Here is a 21,852-nt window from a genome sequence, read left to right as displayed (position 1 = left end):
TAATAGATAAATCTTTACAAAGTAGATAATCATTTATTATATGTATAATTTTTTGAAGCTACTTTAATTTGTCGAATTTTAATTATATTATTTGTCGCACATATAAATTTATACTGTCAGTATTTGTTGCATTTAATTTAAAAATTGCGACAAATATTGTTTCGATGTAGTTAATGCAATAAATAAATTGACAAGTTTAACTTGTAAATATTCGATCAACGTTTTGTATAATGTCAATCTCTAAATAATAGCAAGATAATTTTAATGATACTGCAAACGTATTGTAAAAGAATAAGTGAATTTACTACATCGGGAAAATAAAATATATTATCTATATTATTCATGATAAATTTTCATGCAACAAATATAAAGAAAAAATCTTTCATTGGTGGATAGCTTAGATCTTTCTAAGTAACGTAAACTACATGCAATCGTATTACAAACTTCTAAAAATGTGCGCGTATTATACAAAAAAAATTTTTACGCTTTATATTTTTCCAACAATTTTATAATTTAACGTTGTACCGTAAATAATTCATACTATATTTATACAAATGTAAGGGTGAAAATTTTATCAAAATTGGTCGTGTAGGTTTTACGTTAAATTATTATATTATTGGAAAATATAAAAAGTAAAGAACCCATTTTTTTATGACGCGTACATTTTTAGAAGTTGCAAGACGATTGTACGCATAATCTATGTTACTTAGGAGGATATACACCAGTAAGACATTTATTAATTTCTCAAATTATCCCAAACAATAGAACAAACAAACTTTACCTCTTAATATGTATATTAGTCTAGATATAGATAGAAGTATAGATAAGTAAGTAAGTATAGGACTTTGGCTTGAAATCTACTCGCCTTTTTGCTACGTAAAAATATAAAATTATAAAGCAAATTAGAAAATAAAATAAAGAAAACACATAAAAAACAAAATTTAAATAATAAAAAACATGAAAAATAAAGAAAAATCTTTAAAAAACTAACATATGTAGATTATTAGTTCAAATTTAAAAGTATTAATAGTATAAAAAAATAATTTCGCAACTCTAAATAAATAAAAACATAAAAGCTTTAACATACTAAAAACGAAAGTATATTAAAAATAAATAAGATATAAGAGCGAAACGCGGATGACGTTAATTACACCGAGAATTAATTTTTTGCTGTAACTAATTAATGTGCGCCAACACAAATATTTTCTTAGCATACTATTAAGATTTATTTCAGGAAATGTATCTCAATCCGAAATTACTACACGGAAAAAAAGAATTAGCTACTATTGCTAAATTTTAGCTGACCATATATAACATCCTGAATTTTAGTTATCGTGCCTAAATTTTAGCTATGGTAACTAATATTTTGTAGCCATAGTTTAACGCGAAGAATGTTATAACTAAAAAATATTAATTGTCATAGCTAAAATTTAAGCATGATAACTAAATTTCATGTGTAATATATGGACAGCTAAAATTTAGCTATGGTAGCTAATTTTTTTCCGTGTAAATTTGCTTATTTCTTCCTAACCCTTTTGTAGAAAAAAAGACGAGAATAATATTGGTCCGCAAGTCGTTGAATCAAAAACTGAATCCGAGTTTTTCAAATTTAAATTTGAATAATTGTTATTTACTCATCCTTATAAATCCGCAACTACATACCGAGTGCGCGGAGCGCGTAAGAAACAACTCAGTGAGAAATTCGTCGAATTGATGACGATTCGATCAATCATTTCTCATTGGGAAGCGTTAGCTAACAATTTATAATCTATTCGAATGATCAGTGCTGGATCGAGATATTTTCTCATCCGAGGCATTATTAGTAATTGACGCCTCCTTTCTCTACATACGCACAAACGCATGTCAAAATAACATACGCTTGGTAGGTACTTGAACTGCTACATGTTAATATCATTTTCGCATTTTTATAAAAAAACTTTTTTTAAAAAAATTGTTCAATTTATTGTTCATTTTTATGCTCTCTTATGTCTTTCATCCGAAACGAGTGCTTAGCTCGCTCTAGATCCGACTCTGCGAGAAACATTGAAGGGATATTGATTTGATTAATATATTTAAATCATTGTGAGAAGATTCTATGGTATTTAATAGCGGTTGGTCACCAGTCATGAATGAAAGCCAATCGAGTGCAAACATCTATAAGAGGAGAAAACTTACTATGTTAAAAACAATAAAAATATTATGTGTTTTACTAAAAGTATTTATGCTAATGAGGACGGCTCTCACGTCCTCTTCGAAAGATCAAGAATATTGTATAACTCAGGTCAGTTTCCCGAAAATTCATTTTTTTATACATTCTGATCTACACTTAAAGTGTGCTTTACACGATGCTGCTTTTATTCACTTTGAGTAAATTTTTTAATTTGTCAGCGAATCCGCTGATAAAAACTTTTTTCTAGATTCTCGTTTTTTATTCGCTAGCGTCTAAAATTGTGAAATCGCGGCGTGTAAAGGGTGCATTACACGATGCTGCTTTTATTCACTTTGAGCCAGCTTCTTAATTCGCTGATAAAAACTTTTTCACATTTTTTATTCGCTAGCGTCTAAAATTTTGAAGTCGCGGCGTCTAATGTTTGCTGCGTCTGGCTGCGCTAAAGTGGAACATATAAAGAACAATAGCTGTGTATATTATTGGCCTTGAAACTGTTTGATTGAGAACGTAATTTATTGTGCCCATCTTCCATTTCAACATTTAGTAGTTTTCTATGCGTTCAATTTATTCTAAAAAATTCTAATTTTCGATATTGATTACTTTAAATGATATATTACTTACTTAAAAATTTTATACAAAAATTAATAAATATAAATATCTAAAAAAAAATAAATTAATACAATTGTCGCTCGTATATTGAAAACAAAGTGATAAATATAAGGCCAACTTATCGAGCTGAATATTCGAGATGTTCAGTCAACTACCATTTATTACATGTATAAATTATAAAACTACAGTCATTATATTAAAACTAACGCAAATTATAATCATTCTATAAACGTTTCGACCGCACGCGGTCTTCTTCAGTATAATTATTGAAATATAAATTCTTACAATTCACATAATATCAAAATTTAATTATAGTTATTTAGAATCAAGAGTTTTTGAGCAATTAACGCGTGTTTCAATCCGTCCTGTCCAACAATGTTCGCCTCGATATGATCCCTGATTTTGTTCAGATCTCGGATAGTTTCATCGTTAATATGCGAGAAATTAACCCGTTCCGTAGGCGCTATCATCGTTCTTCTTGACAATTTTGCTACTTATTAACAGTTATTAAGGATGACACATAACAAACCAACAATACAGAAAGACAGCTCATTTTAAACTCTCAAAAAAAAGTATTTAAATCTAAAAAAAAGTATTTAAAAAAGCATTAAAAGGTATTAAAAGTATATATAAAAAATATTTAAAAAAGTATATTTAAAAAAAGTTTTAGAAATAACGTAGAAGATTCGATACTTATAATAAGTTCGTTGGATATTTTTGGACATGGAGAGACCAATCAACCGTAATTCTTTTTGTGTGTATATATTTTTGTATAGAGTAATGAATTTTTGCGATTTTAGATAATATCTATTAAGAAATATTGCTTTTATTTACTTTTACTCACATTTTATAATACAGTTAACGTTACATTTAATCATTTTTTTACTAATATTACAATTCAAGTTATAACCTTATTTACAATATGTAGAAATTTTATTATATTTAATATATTTTCTAACTCACAGTTATATATATATATATATATATATACAATATTGCAATCAGGTGGCATTTAAAATATAATTTGTAATTATTATAATTAATTTACGAAAAAAATGTTTTTTACAAATTACATGTCAGAGATGTATACTGATAATATAAATTTTCTTTTCAATTATGACTTAATTATCTATACATTATTTTTTCTTAACGATTGATGCATTTATTCATTATTTCTTTTTTGTTTATATTAATAATTTACCATGTGCGCATTTTACATATAGAATTCAGCAATTCGACTAAATTTCTTAGATTTGATTAGTTTTTGGTATTACACTCTGTTGCAGTTAAAATAAAGAAAGTATTTATATTTACAATCTTTATACGGAGAAAATAAAGGAAATACGGAAAATATATTCAATATTTGTATATAAGGTTCGAATATAGATAAATTTTTACAAAGTAGATAATCATTTATTATATGTATAATTTTTTGAAGCTACTTTAATTTGTCAAATTTAAATTAAAAATTGCGACAAATATTGTTTCGATGTAGTTAATGCAATAAATAAATTGACAAGTATAACTTGTAAATATTCGATCAACGTTTTGTATATTGTCAATCTTTAAATAATAGTAAGATAATTTTAATGATACTGCAAACGTATTGTAAAAAGATAAGTAAGTTTACTACATCGGGAAAATAAAATGTATTATCTATATTATTCATGATAAATTTTCATGCAACAAATATAAAGAAAAAATCTTTCACTGGTGGATAGCTTAGATCTTTCTGAGTAACGTAGGCTACATGCAATCGTATTGCAAACTTCTAAAAATGTGCGCGTATTATACAAAAAAAATTGTTACGCTTTATATTTTTCTAACAATTTTATAATTTAACGTTGTACCGTAAATAATTCATACTATATTCATACAAATGTAATGGTGAAGATTTTATCAAAATTGGTCGTGTAGGTTTTACGTTAAATTATTATATTATTGGAAAATATATAACGTAAAGAACCCATTTTTTTATGACGCGTACATTTTTAGAAGTTGCAAGACAATTGTACGCATAGCTATGTTACTCAGGAGGATATACACCAGTAAGACATTTATTAATTTCTCAAATTATCCCAAACAATAAAACAAACAAACTTTACTTCTTTATATGTATATTAGTCTAGATATAGATAGAAGTATAGATAAGTAAGTAAGTATAAGACTTTGGCTTGAAATCTACTCGCCCCCTTGCCACGTAAAAATATAAAATTATAAAGCAAATCATAAAATAAAATAAAGAAAACACATAAAAAACAAAATAACAATTACCATACAAAATCAACTAAACTCTAACAGTGCTTAAGCTCGTATGTAAACAAACACAATGATAAATTATTAAATATTATTAGGCCCTGTGTAACGAGCACAAAAAATTTTTCGACCTGTATTAGGTCTTCTTCAGTGCGCAGTAATCGTTATGATAATTAAATAAATATAAAAATAAAAATTCTAATACTAAGTCGCTATATAATGTCAAGTAAATTAAAAACTGATGTCAAGATTAAAAGGCAAAATACATTGACATTAAATTTAAATCATCAAGCATAGCTCGACACGAACAGTCCACACTGCAAACTCCGCACCACAGTGCAAAATCATATAACTAATCCGGTTAATCTATATTATTTTAAAATTATTATTAATAACTCAGAGTGGCGCTTCGAAATTGCTCTAAACCAACCGCTCTTCGTTGGTCGGCGAAAGGCTGTTAGTCCGGCAATGAACTTGTCCATCCTCCCCAAGTTTTTTAAGATGTTATGAACTGAATTTATAAAATTTTTTAAAGTATAAAGTTAAAAATTGACTTATGTATATGTAAAAAATTAAGAATTAAAAATTAAAAAATTAACTAATTGTTGCTTACAGTTGTGTCCGAATAAAGAAATATGACCATGACTCCAATTTTTGCTGAATGTATTACTTGACTGATGTCGCGTCGTTTAAAAAGTTAAATATATAGGTGTCAAGTCAAAAAAAACATAAATATTATAATAAGTCTAACGATTTCCTATTTCTTTTAGAATGTCAAAATAAGCGTTGTTGAGCAATTCAGTGTCTGTATTATTATTTATACCAAGTTTTTGTTCTTTTATGTGTATCATCTCCGAGATAAGTCTTTTGTGATAGTTAAATTCAATATCAAGTATTTTGACGTTATTCCAATCAAAAGCATGCTTTTTATCGATAATATGTTCCGAGACCACCGAATGCTTAGAAGAATCAAAGATGTTACTTATATGCTCCTTTAGTCTAGTACGTAATTTTCTTTTGGTTTGCCCAACGTATGAGGCTTCACAATCTTTACAATTAATTTTGTAGACGACATTATTATTGTTACTATGCGCATTTTTGTCCTTATGGACTCTGATGAATTTGTTAAGATTATTGAGACAACGGTACCCTACTCTAAAATCTGATTTCTTAATTGTCGATGCCATTGTTTCCGAGATGTTATTAATATAAGGAATGACAAAAAATTTTTTGTCATTTCCCTCTATAATTTCCTTTTTTCCATTGTTGTTAAACTTAAAATTATTTACTACTTTTATTCTCTTATTGATTTCTTTAAAAATTAAATAAATAGGGTAACCGTGTCAAATTAAAAAAAATTTTTTCTAAGAATTAATAAAAATTTTTTGTGCTTGTTACACAGGGCCTAATAATATTTAATAATTTATCATAAAAAACAAAATTTAAATAATAAAAAACATGAAAAATAAAGAAAAATCTTTAAAAAACTAACATATGTAGATATATATATTTTATAAATTAAACTTTGGCTCGTATACAATTAAAATATGTGATATAATAAAAGGCCAACTTAACGAGCTTATATGCTATTAATTGAAAAATTTATTTATTAATTTATAAATTCATAGCGATACCTTATATTGAAAGAATCTCGGAACTAGTAGCATCAGAATTAAAGAAATCAAATATAACAGTAGGATACAGATGTCTAAAGAAATTAAACAGAGTCATAAAAACGCAAAAAGACAGAGATAAGCTCCAAAATAATTCAGGGGTCATATATAAGATTTCATGTAATAATTGTGATGCTACATATGTAGGACAGACGAAAAGACAATTAGGTACAAGAGTAAATGAACATAAAAATAATATTAGATTAGATTCAGCAAGACACTCGGTGGTTTCTGATCATATTGTAAAATTTACACACAATTTCAATTGGAACGACACAAAAATTCTAGATTATGAAAAGAATTATTATAAAAAGTTGATATCAGAAATGATATATATTAAAGAAGAAAACAACAGTATCAACCTAAAAAAGGACACCGAGCGTCTTGACGGTTCTTATTATGATATTCTAAAAAAATTGTCTACGTCATCTTAAAAATTGGGTATATATACAGCGCGCCGACATTGTAAGATACAGATATCGATTTGTTTTTTAAAAAAGTACACATTGTGACTATGTTAAGTAAAAAGAAATAATTTTTTAAAAAAGTGTTATGTTCGTTGACAAAAAAGTAAGTTAATACTATTTATTAAAAGTCTAAATGTAATATTTGAGCGGATATATTAATTTGTTCACAGTGGTTACATAATATAACAGCATCTGACGCTCTAACTCATGCCAACATACATGAATTTGTACTGCGTTCGTCATATAATCTTATAATTGTTGTATTTATTTATGATGTCGAAATGACTAAATTAATTTTTTAACATATTATTAGGATATTGAGAAAGACTGTCGTACAGTCGAAACGTTTATCTGAACTTTTGTATAGTATGAAGTAAATTAATAAATAAATTTTTCAATTAATAGCATATAAGCTCGTTAAGTTGGCCTTTTATTATATCACATATTTTAACATATGTAGATTATTAGTTCAAATTTAAAAGTATTAATAGTATAAAAAAATAATTTCGCAACTCTAAATAAATAAAAACATAAAAGCTTTAACATACTAAAAACGAAAGTATATTAAGAATAAATAAGCTATAAGAGCCAAACGTGGATGACGTTAATTACACCGAGAATTAATTTTTTGCTGTAACTAAATAATATGCGTCAACACAAATATTTTCTTAGCATACTACTAAGATTTATTTCAGGAAATGTATCTCAATCCGAAATTACTACCCGGGAAAAAGAATTAGCTACCATTGCTAAATTTTAGCTGTCCATATATAACAACCTGAATTTTAGTTATCGTGCCTAAATTGTAGCTGTGGTAATTAATATTTTTTAGCCATAGTTTAACGGAGAATGTTATATTTAAAAAATATTAATCGCCATAGCTAAAATTTAAGCATGATAACTAAATTTCATGTGTAATATATGGACAGCTAAAATTTAGTTATGGTAGCTAATTATTTTCTGTGTAAATTCACTTATTTCTTCCTAACCCTTCTGTAGAAAAAAAGACGAGAATAATGTTGGTCCTCAAGTCGTTGAATAAAAAATTGAACCTGAGTCTTTTGTATTTATATTCGAATAATTGTTATTTACTCATCCTCATAAATCCGCAACTACATACCGAGTGCGCGCAGCGCGTAAGAAACAACTCAGTGAGAAATTCGTCGAATCAATGTCAAATTCGTCGAAACAATGACGATTCGATCAATCATTTCTCACTGGGAAGCGTCAGCTAACAATTTATAATCTATACAAATGATCAGTGCCGGAACGAGATATTTTCTCATCCGAGGCACTATTAGCAATTGACGCTTCCTTTCTCAACATACGCACAAACGCATGTCAAAATAACATAGGCTTGGTAGGTACTTGAACTGCTACATGTTAATATTATTTTTGCATTTTTATAAAAAAACTTTTTTTAAAAAAATTGTTCAATTTATTGTTCATTTCTATGCCCTCTCATGTCTTTCATCCGAGACGAGTGCTTCGCGCGATCTAGATTCGACTCTGCAAGAAACATTGAAGGGATATTGAATTGATTAATATATTTAAATCATTGAGAAGATTCTATGGTATTTAATAGCGGTTGGTCACCAGTCAAGAATAAAAGCCAATAGAGTGCAAACATCTATAAGAGGAGAAAACTTACTATGTTAAAAATATTATGTGTTTTACTAAAAGTATTTATGCTAATGAGGACGGCTCTCACGTCCTCTTCGAAAGATCAGGAAGATTGTATAACTCAGGTCAGTTTCCCGAAAATTCATTTTTTTATACACTCTGATCTATACTTAAAGTGTGCTTTACACGATGCTGCTTTTATTCGCTTTGAGCAATTTTCTTAATTTGTCAGCGAATTCGCTGATAAAAACTTTTTTCTAGATGCTTGTTTTTTATTTGCTAGCGTCTAAAATTGTGAAATCGCGGCGTGTAAAAAATTCATTACATGATGCTGCTTTTATTTGCTTTGAGCCAGCTTTTTAATTCGCCAGCGTATTCGCTGATAAAAACTTTATCTAGACCCACATTTTTTATTCGCTAGCGTCTAAAATTTTAAATTCGCGGCGTCTAATGTTCGCTGCGTCTGGCTGCGCTAAAGTTGAACATGTCCAACTTTAACGCTCTCGTCAAGCGAATAACTGGGCGACTTTAGCAGCAGCGACAAAAAACGCTCCATGTAAAGATAGTAGCGAATGAATAACCAGGCGAGTAGCGAATAATTCGGTATCCTACGCATGTGCAAAACAAATTTTTGCCAAAACGCTTGCACCTTTATAAGAGCATTCTTAAAGGGTGCTTTACACAATGCTGCTTTTGACGTTCGTCGCAACTTTTTTTATCGCAAGTTTTTCGCTCTTGCAAAACGAATTTCTGGCTGACAAAATCACTAGCGTTAAATCATTTACACGTTGCTGATAAAAAAAAAATTGCAAGCGTTTTGGCAAAAATTTGTCTGGCACATGCGCATGATACGGAATTATTGGTTATTCGCTTAGTTATTTATTCGCTATCATTTTTACATGAAACGTTTTTTGATGCTGCTGCTAAAGTCGCTCAGTTATTCTCTTAACGAGAGCCTTAAAGTTGGACATGTTCAACTTTAGCGCAGCAAGACAGAACAAATATTAGATCCCACGAATAAATTAAATGTTATATACACTTCAGACAATAGATTGTTTGTGATATTAATATTTTATACTCTGTTACTATTTATGAAAAATTAATGATATAATAAAAGTAAAGTTTAATTTTACGTTTCATATATTTAAAGATTGATGTTATTTTGTTACACATTTAAATTTAATTGTGATGAATATTTAAACTTAAACGTAACATATGTTGATATTATTGTCTTGTTTATGAAAAAGTATTTTTAATATTAATAATTTTGTTATTCATTCCATCCCACAGCACAAAACTCAACAGAAATGTTGCAGAAACGTTTCAACGTTTCAAGTAACACTGAAACATCATTATAACATTTAAGAAACATAACATAGAAAACGTAACATTTGAAACGTTTATACAATCTTTCATAAACATATTTGTGTAAAAATAGCGGACATTTTCACATGTTTAAGACGTATATAAAATATTTTTGAATAAATTCTGCGAAAGTCTCTGAAATGTTTTGTGCTGTATGAGATTCATCTTCTGTTTACATGACAAACATACGTATGTATATCATATTTTTTATGCACAGATACATTTTTACATTATTCTTTTGTGATTTCTAAAACTTTCGCTTTAAATATTTATATTTATTGATTTTTGTATAAAATTTTTAGTAAGTTATTTGTTATTTAAAGTAATCAATATAGAAAATTAGAATTTTTTAGTAAAAATATATTGCATGCGTACAAAACTACTGAATGTTGAAATAGAAAATCGGTAAAATGAAATTCCATACAATAAATTGCGTTCTCAATCAAACAGTTTCGAAGCCAATAATATACACAACAGCTATTATTCTTTATATGTTCCAATTAATATACAATTTATCATTTAAAGTATATATATTTACGTAAACATATGTACATAAACTCATATAAAAACCCAATTATTAGACAAAACTATTTTAACAATTAAAAAGAACCAGGCTTGTAAGACAAACTGTTATAAATTCTTTATAATTTTTATTAATCTAATCTTGCGTTCCTTTAGCAATTTTTTCTTTAATGCAAGAAAAATCTTTGATACTTAAAAGGATATTTTGATCAGAAATACAATAAAAACAGTTTCTTTAAACGGTGTTTAACACAGTATTTTATATATTATACAGTATTTTATATATTGCACAGTAGTGTATATCTACATATGTATCTAGTTGGATATTTTATAATAATTTAATTTACCTTTATACATGTCATTTCTGCAATTATAAAAAAATCGAAAACCGTCATCTCGAAAGAAAAGCAAAGGTTATTTCTACTTGTAATAAAGTTGAACATTGATTTGAAAGTTGGGACATTTATCACATATATATTAATTTACCTATTTGGAATTTTGCATTTATTACTACAATGACTTATTTATTAAATTATTTGCGAAATAAGTTTTAATCTAATCTCACATTATGTACTGTTTATCATGTAATTCAATGGAATAGTAGATTTTTATAAGTTATATGATGCATATTTATTACTAGGATAACCCATCCTTCAGATTCATCGATGTCCATGAGTACGTGTCATCAAATATCGAATCTGTTCAGTATTATTTTGAAAACGACACTATGAGAAAAAGAAATGAAGTCGGTAAGAGTATATTTGTAAAGTATAAGTATTTTTAAAGGCTCCCATTTGTAAATATTTCAAAATCTAATAAGTTTCAAAAAATATGCATATAAATGTATATAAAATGTTGTGTTGTGTATGTACATTTATTTCAAATCATTATAATTTATTATCAAATAATATAACCTAAGCATGCGTTAAAATATAAGTACTAATTATTAACTTTTACAGCTTATATTTGTTTAATATTTTTCTCTGAATAACGATTCATGAAAACAATAACGAGGCGACGTTTATACTTACAAAAAATGTTATAATGAGACATATAAATACAACTGAATAAATTAAAATTTGTAGTTTTTGAAGGAAAGATTATATTTTACATTCCGCATATGATTATGATTTTTACAACGTTACCATAATATGCGGTACATATTTAATTCCTTTTTTGACAGACCTCATATGTCAATATATATATATTGATATATGTGGCCTGTCAAAAAGGAATTAAATTAAATATGTACCGCATATTATGGTAACATTGTAAAAATTATATATATATATATATATATATATATATATATATGGGGTATTCTTTCTCAAAACGGTTACTCCCCTGCACATTTTATTTTTTGAGATAAATAGCTTTTAAAGTGCTTAAAATTTGCGTTAAACTTACTTTTAAATGCCGTGTGGCAAATGCGGAACTGCAAGACTAAAAATGGCGGGCAAAGCAAAAAAAGGAAAATTGAGCTTTTGCAAAAATTGACTATTTTAGGTTTCGCGAAGTTGGAATTGATTTGTTTACCAAATGATACTTTATCATAAGAAATTAATCACAATTAATTTTTAAGTTGAATCGACAATGGGTTTCAGAGATATGAGAGCGATCGAAGTAGTCAGAATTATAAATTTTAACTAATTTGATCGCCTATGATTACGAGCTGATTACGAGTTGAATACAAGCTATTTTTATCTAGTAGTTATCCTAACTACTGTTTGCACTACATTAAAATCTCTTTACATCGATTTTCGATGAATCAGAATAATCCCAGTGGAGCGGTTGCATAAAGCTGCGGGCGTAATGTTTTACCTTTTACGACGGCCGCGACAAAATAATATACGCATTTACATGTGTCATGACCCACAGGCATTCAAAAGTACAAGGGACAACGAAAATTTCAGCACTTGAAAATTTATTTATCTCAAGAAATAAAATGTGCAAGGAGGGTGGCCTTTTTCACAAAGAACGCCTCATGGGAAGCGTTTTAATCATAGGCGATCAAATTAATCAAAATTTATAATTTTGACTACTTTGATCGCTTATATCTCTGAAACCAATTGTTGGCTCAACTTAAAAATTAATTGTGATTGATTTTTAAACATAAAGTATCATTTGGTAAACAAATCAATTCCAAATTCGAGATACCCAAAATAGTCAATTTTTGCGAAAGCTCAATTCTCCGTTTATTGTTTTGTTCGCCATTTTGAGTCTTGCAGTTCCGAATTTGCCATACGGCATTTAAAAGTAGAAGGCTTAATGAAAATTTTATACACTTAAAAAGTTATTTATCTCAAGAAATAAATTGTGCAGGGGAGTGGCCGTTTTGAGAAAGAATGCCCCATATATATATATATATATATATATATATGTATGTATATATATGCATGATTTTAAAAACTAGAACGATTTACATACATACTGGACCTTTGCATATAATTTAGTATGAATTTTGCTATAAGGAGAAACTACACCATCATCAGGAAGCATTCCAAGCGAGCCAACATTTCCTAGAGCATTCGTGGAATTTAACGACAGATTAAATCAGAAAGACATTTTTGTGACATTTAGGTAAATAATAACTCTCAAGGTAAATAATGAATATTTGCTTTCTTAAATCTGGTACTTCTCATTGTTTTATTGTATATAAAATACAATGTGTATATACAGTGTATATATAAGTATTTCTCAAGTAGTGTTCAAAATTTGAGAAATATATTCCTTATGCTTATAGAGAAAATAAAAAGGTATACATATAAAGATAAATCCGAAAAAGATTAGTTTTTTAGTTACTTAGATTCATATATGTAATACAAAATTTTTGTCCCATTTCTCCTCTTGCAATTAGAGGAAATGTTCAAAATGTCCACCTCTTGTGTAAACATAGGCCAGCGAATTTGAAAAACATCGTTGATATCTTTAACCGAAGATACCTAAGACGAAAAATGAGACAAAAATTATTTGTTACAAGAATCTTAAAATTCAAAAACTAATCATTTCCGGACCTTAAACGGAACAAAAACAAATCATTTCCGGACCTATGGGTGTATAACATATTTTTTCTTCTTTATAAGCATGCGAAATCCATTCCTGAAATTTTGTCCACCATATATGATATACCCTGTATATGGAGAGTGTTACCAAAAGAATCAGAAAAGTGAAATATCCCGAAAATATATATTATCAGTTTGATTTTAGATAGCGTTTTAAGATCATATCAAGGTCAACCCGATTTTTTAAAATGAAACTTATCTATATGTCACGTGTAATAGATAATTATATGTAAATAAATTTCAGGAATTGTTAAAAATATAAAGATAAAATATATTTATATCTTTTATAGATGGAACGAACCTAAATTTACAAATGGAGTGATACAAAAATATACAGTTCAATATTGGTTTTTTGAGAATCAAATAATTCATAGAACAGTTGTTATAATCTCAAATTTTACGATATTGCAACATAAAGTGTACAATTTAAAACCTGATAGAGTGTATTATTTCGAAGTACAAGCGCATAACAAATTTGGTGCTGGCTCTTACACTAAGTTTATCAACGTGTCGACCACATATGAGAATCCAGTACCTTTATTACTCGTCAAGGAGAAAGATAAAGTTTATGTATTGGATAAAGATTTACAGATCGGCTTTGAACGTGATATATATATATACTGTACTGAATACGTTTACTCAGCATTGGAACATAAGATTTATGGGATTACTTCCAACTTAAATTTAATAACATTGGAATTTAATCCAAATGCAATCGAAACGAATCAAAATTATACAATAATAGCAGAAATCGGGTACAGTGCATATTCTCTGTGCATCGATTGGATTGGTGGCAGTCTTTATTGGTTAAAATATGATATTGACGGTCATATTTACATTATGAAATTCGACTTAATATTACTACAACAAGAAAGCATCAAAACATACGAAAAAATCGCACTGGCTGCAAAGCATACTTTATTTTTAAAAGCATTGCCATATAATAGGTACATTAAATTTAAGTAATCTAACAAATTGAACAATATATTGTGTTTTTTTTAATTAAAGATTTGTGTTGTTCTATAACTTGTCAGTAATTTAATATGCAGATTTTATATTAAAGAATCATAAATAATGGAATCATAAATTTACATAGAAACGTATAGAATTTAAATAATCAGATATTAGTTTGTGATAAATAATTATAATAATGTTTTAATAGAAGTGAGAAATATGTATATTTTTCAGATATTTGTATTGGACAGAAGATTCTTTAATAGTGCAAACGGATTTCAATGGAGAAAACAAATTACATATGGAAGACAATGAATGCTTCTGCCTTAAGACATTTTTAGGATTGCTACAATTTAGCGAAATTTCCATGACGATTGATACAACAAATATTGACGAGCCACTAATATATTGGATAATAAACAATAATTACTTAATCGTAACGGATATTAATGGTTGTAATTGCAATATAATTTTAAAATTTACAAATCAATTAACTTATCGTATTAATGATATAGTAATTGATAGTATAAATATTTACTTGATTTCTTATAAAAAAATATATATTTTAAGAAAGGGAAATGCTCTTCTCGAAAGCAAAAAAAACATATTTGAATGTTTTAAAAAAATCCAATTAATTGCGAACATGCATCAATACATAGCTCTTGATAAAACTTTACAATCATATCCCTCGAAGAAATGTCTAATATCTACGAAAAATTATCGTGTTGAAGAAATGTTAATAACTGCAAACAGCATTAAGGTGAACCTTCCGGAGCCGAATCCCAATGACGAATGTAAAAAGTACAATTTTACTTTTATATATAACATCTCTGTGAGTTATTTAAAATGTTTAGACAATAATCTTGACAAATTCGAGGAATTTTATGTCCAAACGTACGAACGGCAGTACGAATTCCAAAATTTGACGCAGTTGACAGAATACACGTTAAAGCTGGCATTGAGCAATTTTTACGTCCACAAGTTATCGATGGATTTGCAATTCGGCCCAGATGTAAAACTGATAACTACGGGCAAGCTCTATGCACCGGATGATGTAGTAGTTCAAGTTGTAATGCCAAATCTGGCGATAATTGATTGGATGCCACCGAAAAAATTAGGTTGCGTGGCAGTGAATTATGAGGTGAAATGGATGCAATATTCAAATAGCACTCAAGAAAATCAAAATTTGTTTCGCTTCATAAAAGCCTATAAACTAGAACGCACGACAAATGGCAAGTTTTTCGCGGTAATTCCGTCACTGGTACCAAAGCAAAAATACGAGATATACGTGAGTGTGTATTCAATCATTCGCACAGATGTCGTCACTGACAGTGTAATAAAAACAATCTACATATCCGAACCGAATAATTTAAGTTTGAATGGGATCGGTACAAAGAGTATGAATATCTCGTGGATTCCAAGCGTTAATCTGACAATTCCTATAGAATTTCTTATATTGGAATACAAAAATGTTGCGTCGCGGAAGTGGAGATGGACATTTGCAAATTATATTGAAGTGAATAACTACAAAATAACATATTACGTAGAAAATTTATTGCCGAAAACTTTATACAAATTTCGTTTGAAATTGAAGTATACTGAGTATAGAGAAGATTTCATATGGCCGTCTGATGGAGAAGAATTTATTTTTGAAACGCTCGGTAAGCAAATGAAGACGTTATGAAAACATGGGTTTACTTTAAGATTGTTTTAAAAATTTTTTCGCATTAGAAATTGAATAATGAAGTTTTAAATGAAATGTCTTAAAAATAATATGAGAAATATGTGCATGAAGAATCGCCAGATAGAAATAAAAATAAAATAATGAACACCCGACCAAACTGGCAAAATTTTATTAATTCACTTTACAACGTTTCAACCATGATTTAAGTCCTCAGCAAGTGATTTGCGAAATGTAGTTTTAATTTTAAGAAGTAAGCGAGTGAGTACATTGTGTCACGCTGACATCATGTCCTTGACATTACTTGGCTTACTTCCTAAAATTTTAACTACATTTCGCAAATCACTTGCTAAGAATTTAAATTATGGTCGAAACGTTGTGAAGTGAATTAATAAAACTTTGCCAGTTTGGTCGAAAGAAGAGTGTTCATCATTTTATTTTTTTTGAAATATGTGTCGACTAACTGGCAATTTATTAATCTTATTACGTTTCAACCTCTCCTTGGTGTTCATTTCAAGTAATGTAGTTTTTAAATATTATCATATAATATTTTAAATAAAAAATCCAATAAAACGAAAAATTGTACTTTTGTGTAACAAAGGTGATGCAAGAAAGATTTCTAGCGCAACTGGGACAGCTATGCAATATTATCTGCCATTAATATTATGTCTTATTGTAATCATTGTAATATACAATGTTTACTACTTTTATTGTAGTAAGTATATTTAATATAAATTTTAGATTTTTATTATAAATTGTTTAGATTTGGTATATAGATATACGAACATATAAAATCTTAAAAAGAATTAAGATATTGCAATGCGGAGCATTATGTTGTGTATTAAAAGTTTTTTTATATGACAGCATACAGGCAACGCAAAAGAAGTAACAAAATAGTTTCGCCTCCAATAATGATGAATACGGAATTAGTACCTTTAAATGAAATACCTTTCGGGTACACTCAACTAAATTTGCTGAACCCTCCTAGATTGCAATATAATTCAGACGAATTTGCGTTGACCATAATCGAAAAAAATCAAATTATCCAAACAAAGTTTTTAGGTAGCGGCGCATTTGGTAGTGTAGGTATCAATTTCTTATTACTTAAGTATATTTTTAAACATATTTTTTATTTCTTAATCGTCTAAATTGATGGTCAAACATATTTTTACATAAAAGTAATTGTTAAAACTAAAATTTCTCTGAAAAAAAGTCAAATAGGATAAACATTTTTAGCATACATTTTATCGATTTGTCTGTTAATTATGTAATATTTCACAGGTATATCAAGGAATCATCAAAGATTTTGAAGGGTTGGACACAACACCAGTTGCGATAAAAATGCTGAAAAGACAAGCTTCTTCGAAAGAAAAAAAAGAATTCTTGAAAGAGGCTAAACTTATGAGCCATTTTCGACATAAAAATGTGCTAAGAATATTAGGCATTTGTTTGGACACGAATTCACCGTTACTTATATTGGAATTAATAGAACCTGGTGACTTATTGAATTATTTAAGAAATAATGGAACATTGCAATCGTCAGATTCGTGCGCGTTACGTCTGAAAGACTTGCTCGCCATGTGCGAAGATGTTGCTCGAGGCTGTTGTTACTTAGAAAGGCAGCAATTTGTGCATAAAGATCTCGCGTGTCGAAATTGCTTAATATCCGTAAGAAATCATGAAAACCGTATTGTGAAAATCGGCGACTTTGGACTAGCTAGAGATATTTACAAGGATCACTATTACCGTATGGTAAATACAATTATTTGAGAGAGCTAAAACTTTTTTTCTATTTTTTCATAATAATACAATTTTAAGTTGATTATAACGGTAAAAATAAATTTTTTTTATTTGTATACTTATGAAGAAGGGAAAATGAGAGTTGATTGTATGCGCATAACGCTTCTTTCTAAATTTCTAAAGGAAGTTCGATAAAAATAACTTAATTGTGTTATATAATTGTGTTTTAGAAAGGAGACCACCCGCTTCCTGTTCGCTGGATGGCACCGGAATCTTTAATGTTTGGAATATTTACTTCACAAAGCGATGTTTGGGCTTTCGGAGTACTAATGTGGGAAATTATGTCATTGGGTGAACATCCTTATCCTGGCAAAAATTATTCCGAAGTTATAGAATATGTGCGTGAGGGAGGCAAACTGCCAAAACCTCTCAACTGTCCACCGATGTTGTATCAGTTGATGCTACATTGTTGGAAATCTGTAATCGGTAGACCAAACTTTACAAATTGTGTCAAAAATATCAAAACCTTAAGAAATAACGTAGAAGATTCGATACTTGTAATTAGTTCATTGGATATTTTTGGACATAGAGAGACGAATCATTCGTAATTCTTTTTATGTGTATATATTTTTGTATAGAGTAATGAATTTTTGCGATTCTAGATAATATCTATTAAGAAATATTGCTCTTATTTACTTTTACTCACATTTTATAATACAATTAACGTTACATTTAATCATTTTTTTATTAATATTACAATTCAAGTTATAACCTTATTTACAATATGTAGAAATTTTATTATATTTAATATATTTTTTAACTCACAGTTATATATATATATATATATATATACAATATTGCAATCAGGTGGCATTTAAAATATAATTTGTAATTATTATAATTAATTTACGAAAAAAATGTTATTTACAAATTAAATGTCAGAGATGTATACTGATAATATAAATTTTCTTTTCAACTATGACTTAATTATCTATACATTATTTTTTCTTAACAATTGATGCATTTATTTATTATTTCTTTTTTGTTTATATTAATAATTTACCATGTGCGCATTTTACATAAAGAATTCAGCAATTCGACTAAATTTCTTAGATTTGATTAGTTTTTGGTATTACATTCCGTTGCAGTTAACATAAAAAATGTATTTATATTTACAATCTTTATACGGAGAAAATAAAGAAAATACGGAAAATATATTCAATATTTGTATATAAGGTTCGAATATAGATAAATCTTTACAAAGTAGATAATCATTTATTATATGTATAATTTTTTGAAGCTACTTTAATTTGTCGAATTTTAATTATATTATTTGTCGCATATATAAATATATACTGTCAGTGTTTGTCGCATTTAAATTAAAAATTGCGACAAATATTGTTTCCATGTAGTTAAAGCAATAAATAAATTGACAAGTTAAACTTGTAAATATTCGATCAACGTTTTGTATAATGTCAATCTCTAAATAATAGCAAGATAATTTTAATGATACTGCAAACGTATTGTAAAAAGATAAGTGAGTTTACTACATCGGGAAAATAAAATATATTGTCTATATTATTCATGATAAATTTTCATGCAACAAATATAAAGAAAAAATCTTTCACTGGTGGATAGCTTGGATCTTTCTAAGTAACGTAAACTACATGCAATCGTATTACAAACTTCTAAAAATGTGCGCGTATTATACAAAAAAAATTTTTACGTATTATATTTTTCCAACAATTTTATAATTTAACGTTGTACCGTAAATAATTCATACTATATTCATACAAATGTAATGGTGAAAATTTTATCAAAATTGGTCGTGTAGGTTTTACGTTAAATTATTATATTATTGGAAAATATAAAACGTAAACAACCCATTTTTTTATGACGCGTACATTTTTAGAAGTTGCAAGACAATTGTACGCATAGCTATGTTACTCAGGAGGATATACACCAGTAAGACATTTATTAATTTCTCAAATTATCCCAAACAATAAAACAAACAAATTTTACCTCTTTATATGTATTTTGGGCGAGTGTGTAGCTTAGTTCGTTAATTATTGTTTTATCAATATCGCAAATCGGGAGAGGATCGTTAAGACGGAATAGTTATTAGGTGTTATAATTATATTGTCTTTTACTGCGTTTATTCGGATTATCAAATACAGACTTTAACTCTCCACCGAGGAAAACCGTGTATCGCGAGCGCGAGTCAAAATCTACCTGCCCTTCGAGGCCGCGTATTGTCTTGCTTCTCTCGATTTTTCCACGACCTTATTTTTATTTTTAGGTGATTAGCCTATCTATTATTATGAAGAACTTTCGCTTTTTATTCTGTTCAAAAATCATAATCTACCTTCGTCATGCTAGACGCTTATTTATTTATTTATTATTTTGTGTCACCAGTCGCGATATCCTTAACACTCGTCGCTTGTCATATATTTTTATTTCGTGTAAATGTTATATTATATGTACTTTAATATGTTTGTGGCATTTATCGCCACAGTATATTAGGCTAGATATAGATAGAAGTATAGATAAGTAAGTGTAGGACTTTGGCTTGAAATCTACTCGTCCCCTTGCCACGTAAAAATATAAAATTATGAAGCAAATCATAAAATAAAATGAAAAAAACACATAAAAAACAAAACTTAAATATTAAAAAACATTAAAAATAAAGAAAAATTTTTAAAAAACTAACATATGTAGATTATTAGTTCAAATTTAAAAGTATTAATAGTATAAATATATAATATTGCAACTCTAAATAAATAAAAACGTACAAGCTTTAACATACTAAAAACGAAAGTATATTAAGAATAAATAAGCTATAAGAGCCAAACGTGGATGACGTTAATTACACCAAGAATTAATTTTTCGCTGTAACTAAATAATATGCGCCAACACAAATATTTTCTTAGCATACTACTAAGATTTATTTCAGGAAATGTATCTCAATCCGAAATTACTACACGGAAAAAAAGAATTAGCTACCATTGCTAAATTTTAGCTGTCCATATATAACAATCTGAATTTTAGTTATCGTGCCTAATTTTTAGCTATGGTAACTAATATTTTTTAGCCATAGTTTAACGGAGAATGTTATAACTAAAAAATACTAATTGTCATAGCTAAAATTTAAGCATGATAACTAAATTTCATGTGTAATATATAGACAGCTAAAATTTAGCTATGATAGCTAATTTTTTTCCGTGTAAATTTGCTTAATTCTTCCTAACCCTTCTGTAGAAAAAAAGACGAGAATAATGTTGGTCCGCAAGTCGTTGAATCAAAAACTGAACCCGAGTCTTTCGAATTTAAATTCGAATAATTGTTATTTACTCATCCTCATAAATTTGCAACTACATACCGAGTGCGCGCAGCGCGTAAGAAACAACTCAGTGAGAAATTCGTCGAATCAATGTCAAATTTGTCGAATCAATGACGATTCGATCAATCATTTCTCACTGGGAAGCGTCAGCTAACAATTTATAATCTATACAAATGATCAGTGCCGGATCGAGATATTTTCTCATCCGAGGCACTATTAGCAATTGACGCTTCCTTTCTCAACATACGCACAAACGCCTGTCAAAATAACATACGCTTGGTAGGTACTTGAACTGCTACATGTTAATATCATTTTCGCATTTTTATAAAAAAACTTTTTTTAAAAAAATTGTTCAATTTATTGTTCATTTCTATGCTCTCTCATGTCTTT

At 28.2% G+C, this 21,852-nt stretch overlaps 1 protein-coding gene across 1 annotated transcript; it reads left to right on the top strand.

Moving 5' to 3' along the window:
* The first annotated feature begins 8,107 nt into the window (after positions 1 to 8,107).
* On the top strand, positions 8,108 to 18,988 carry LOC114945062 (proto-oncogene tyrosine-protein kinase ROS-like). The gene is made up of 9 exons (XM_029321135.2): positions 8,108 to 8,923; positions 11,326 to 11,434; positions 13,157 to 13,265; positions 14,038 to 14,694; positions 14,936 to 16,362; positions 16,984 to 17,097; positions 17,247 to 17,464; positions 17,664 to 18,134; positions 18,353 to 18,988. Exons 1-9 carry the CDS (start codon positions 8,828 to 8,830, stop codon positions 18,728 to 18,730), a joined length of 3,579 nt encoding a protein of 1,192 aa, XP_029176968.2. The 5' UTR covers positions 8,108 to 8,827; the 3' UTR covers positions 18,731 to 18,988.
* The last annotated feature ends 2,864 nt before the right edge of the window (positions 18,989 to 21,852 follow it).

This window comes from Nylanderia fulva, unplaced genomic scaffold, assembly GCF_048542155.1.
Source record: "Nylanderia fulva isolate GAGA-0341 unplaced genomic scaffold, ASM4854215v1 Scaffold154, whole genome shotgun sequence".
Classification (NCBI taxonomy): domain Eukaryota; kingdom Metazoa; phylum Arthropoda; class Insecta; order Hymenoptera; family Formicidae; genus Nylanderia; species Nylanderia fulva.
This window is presented reverse-complemented; position numbering and strand designations above follow the sequence as displayed.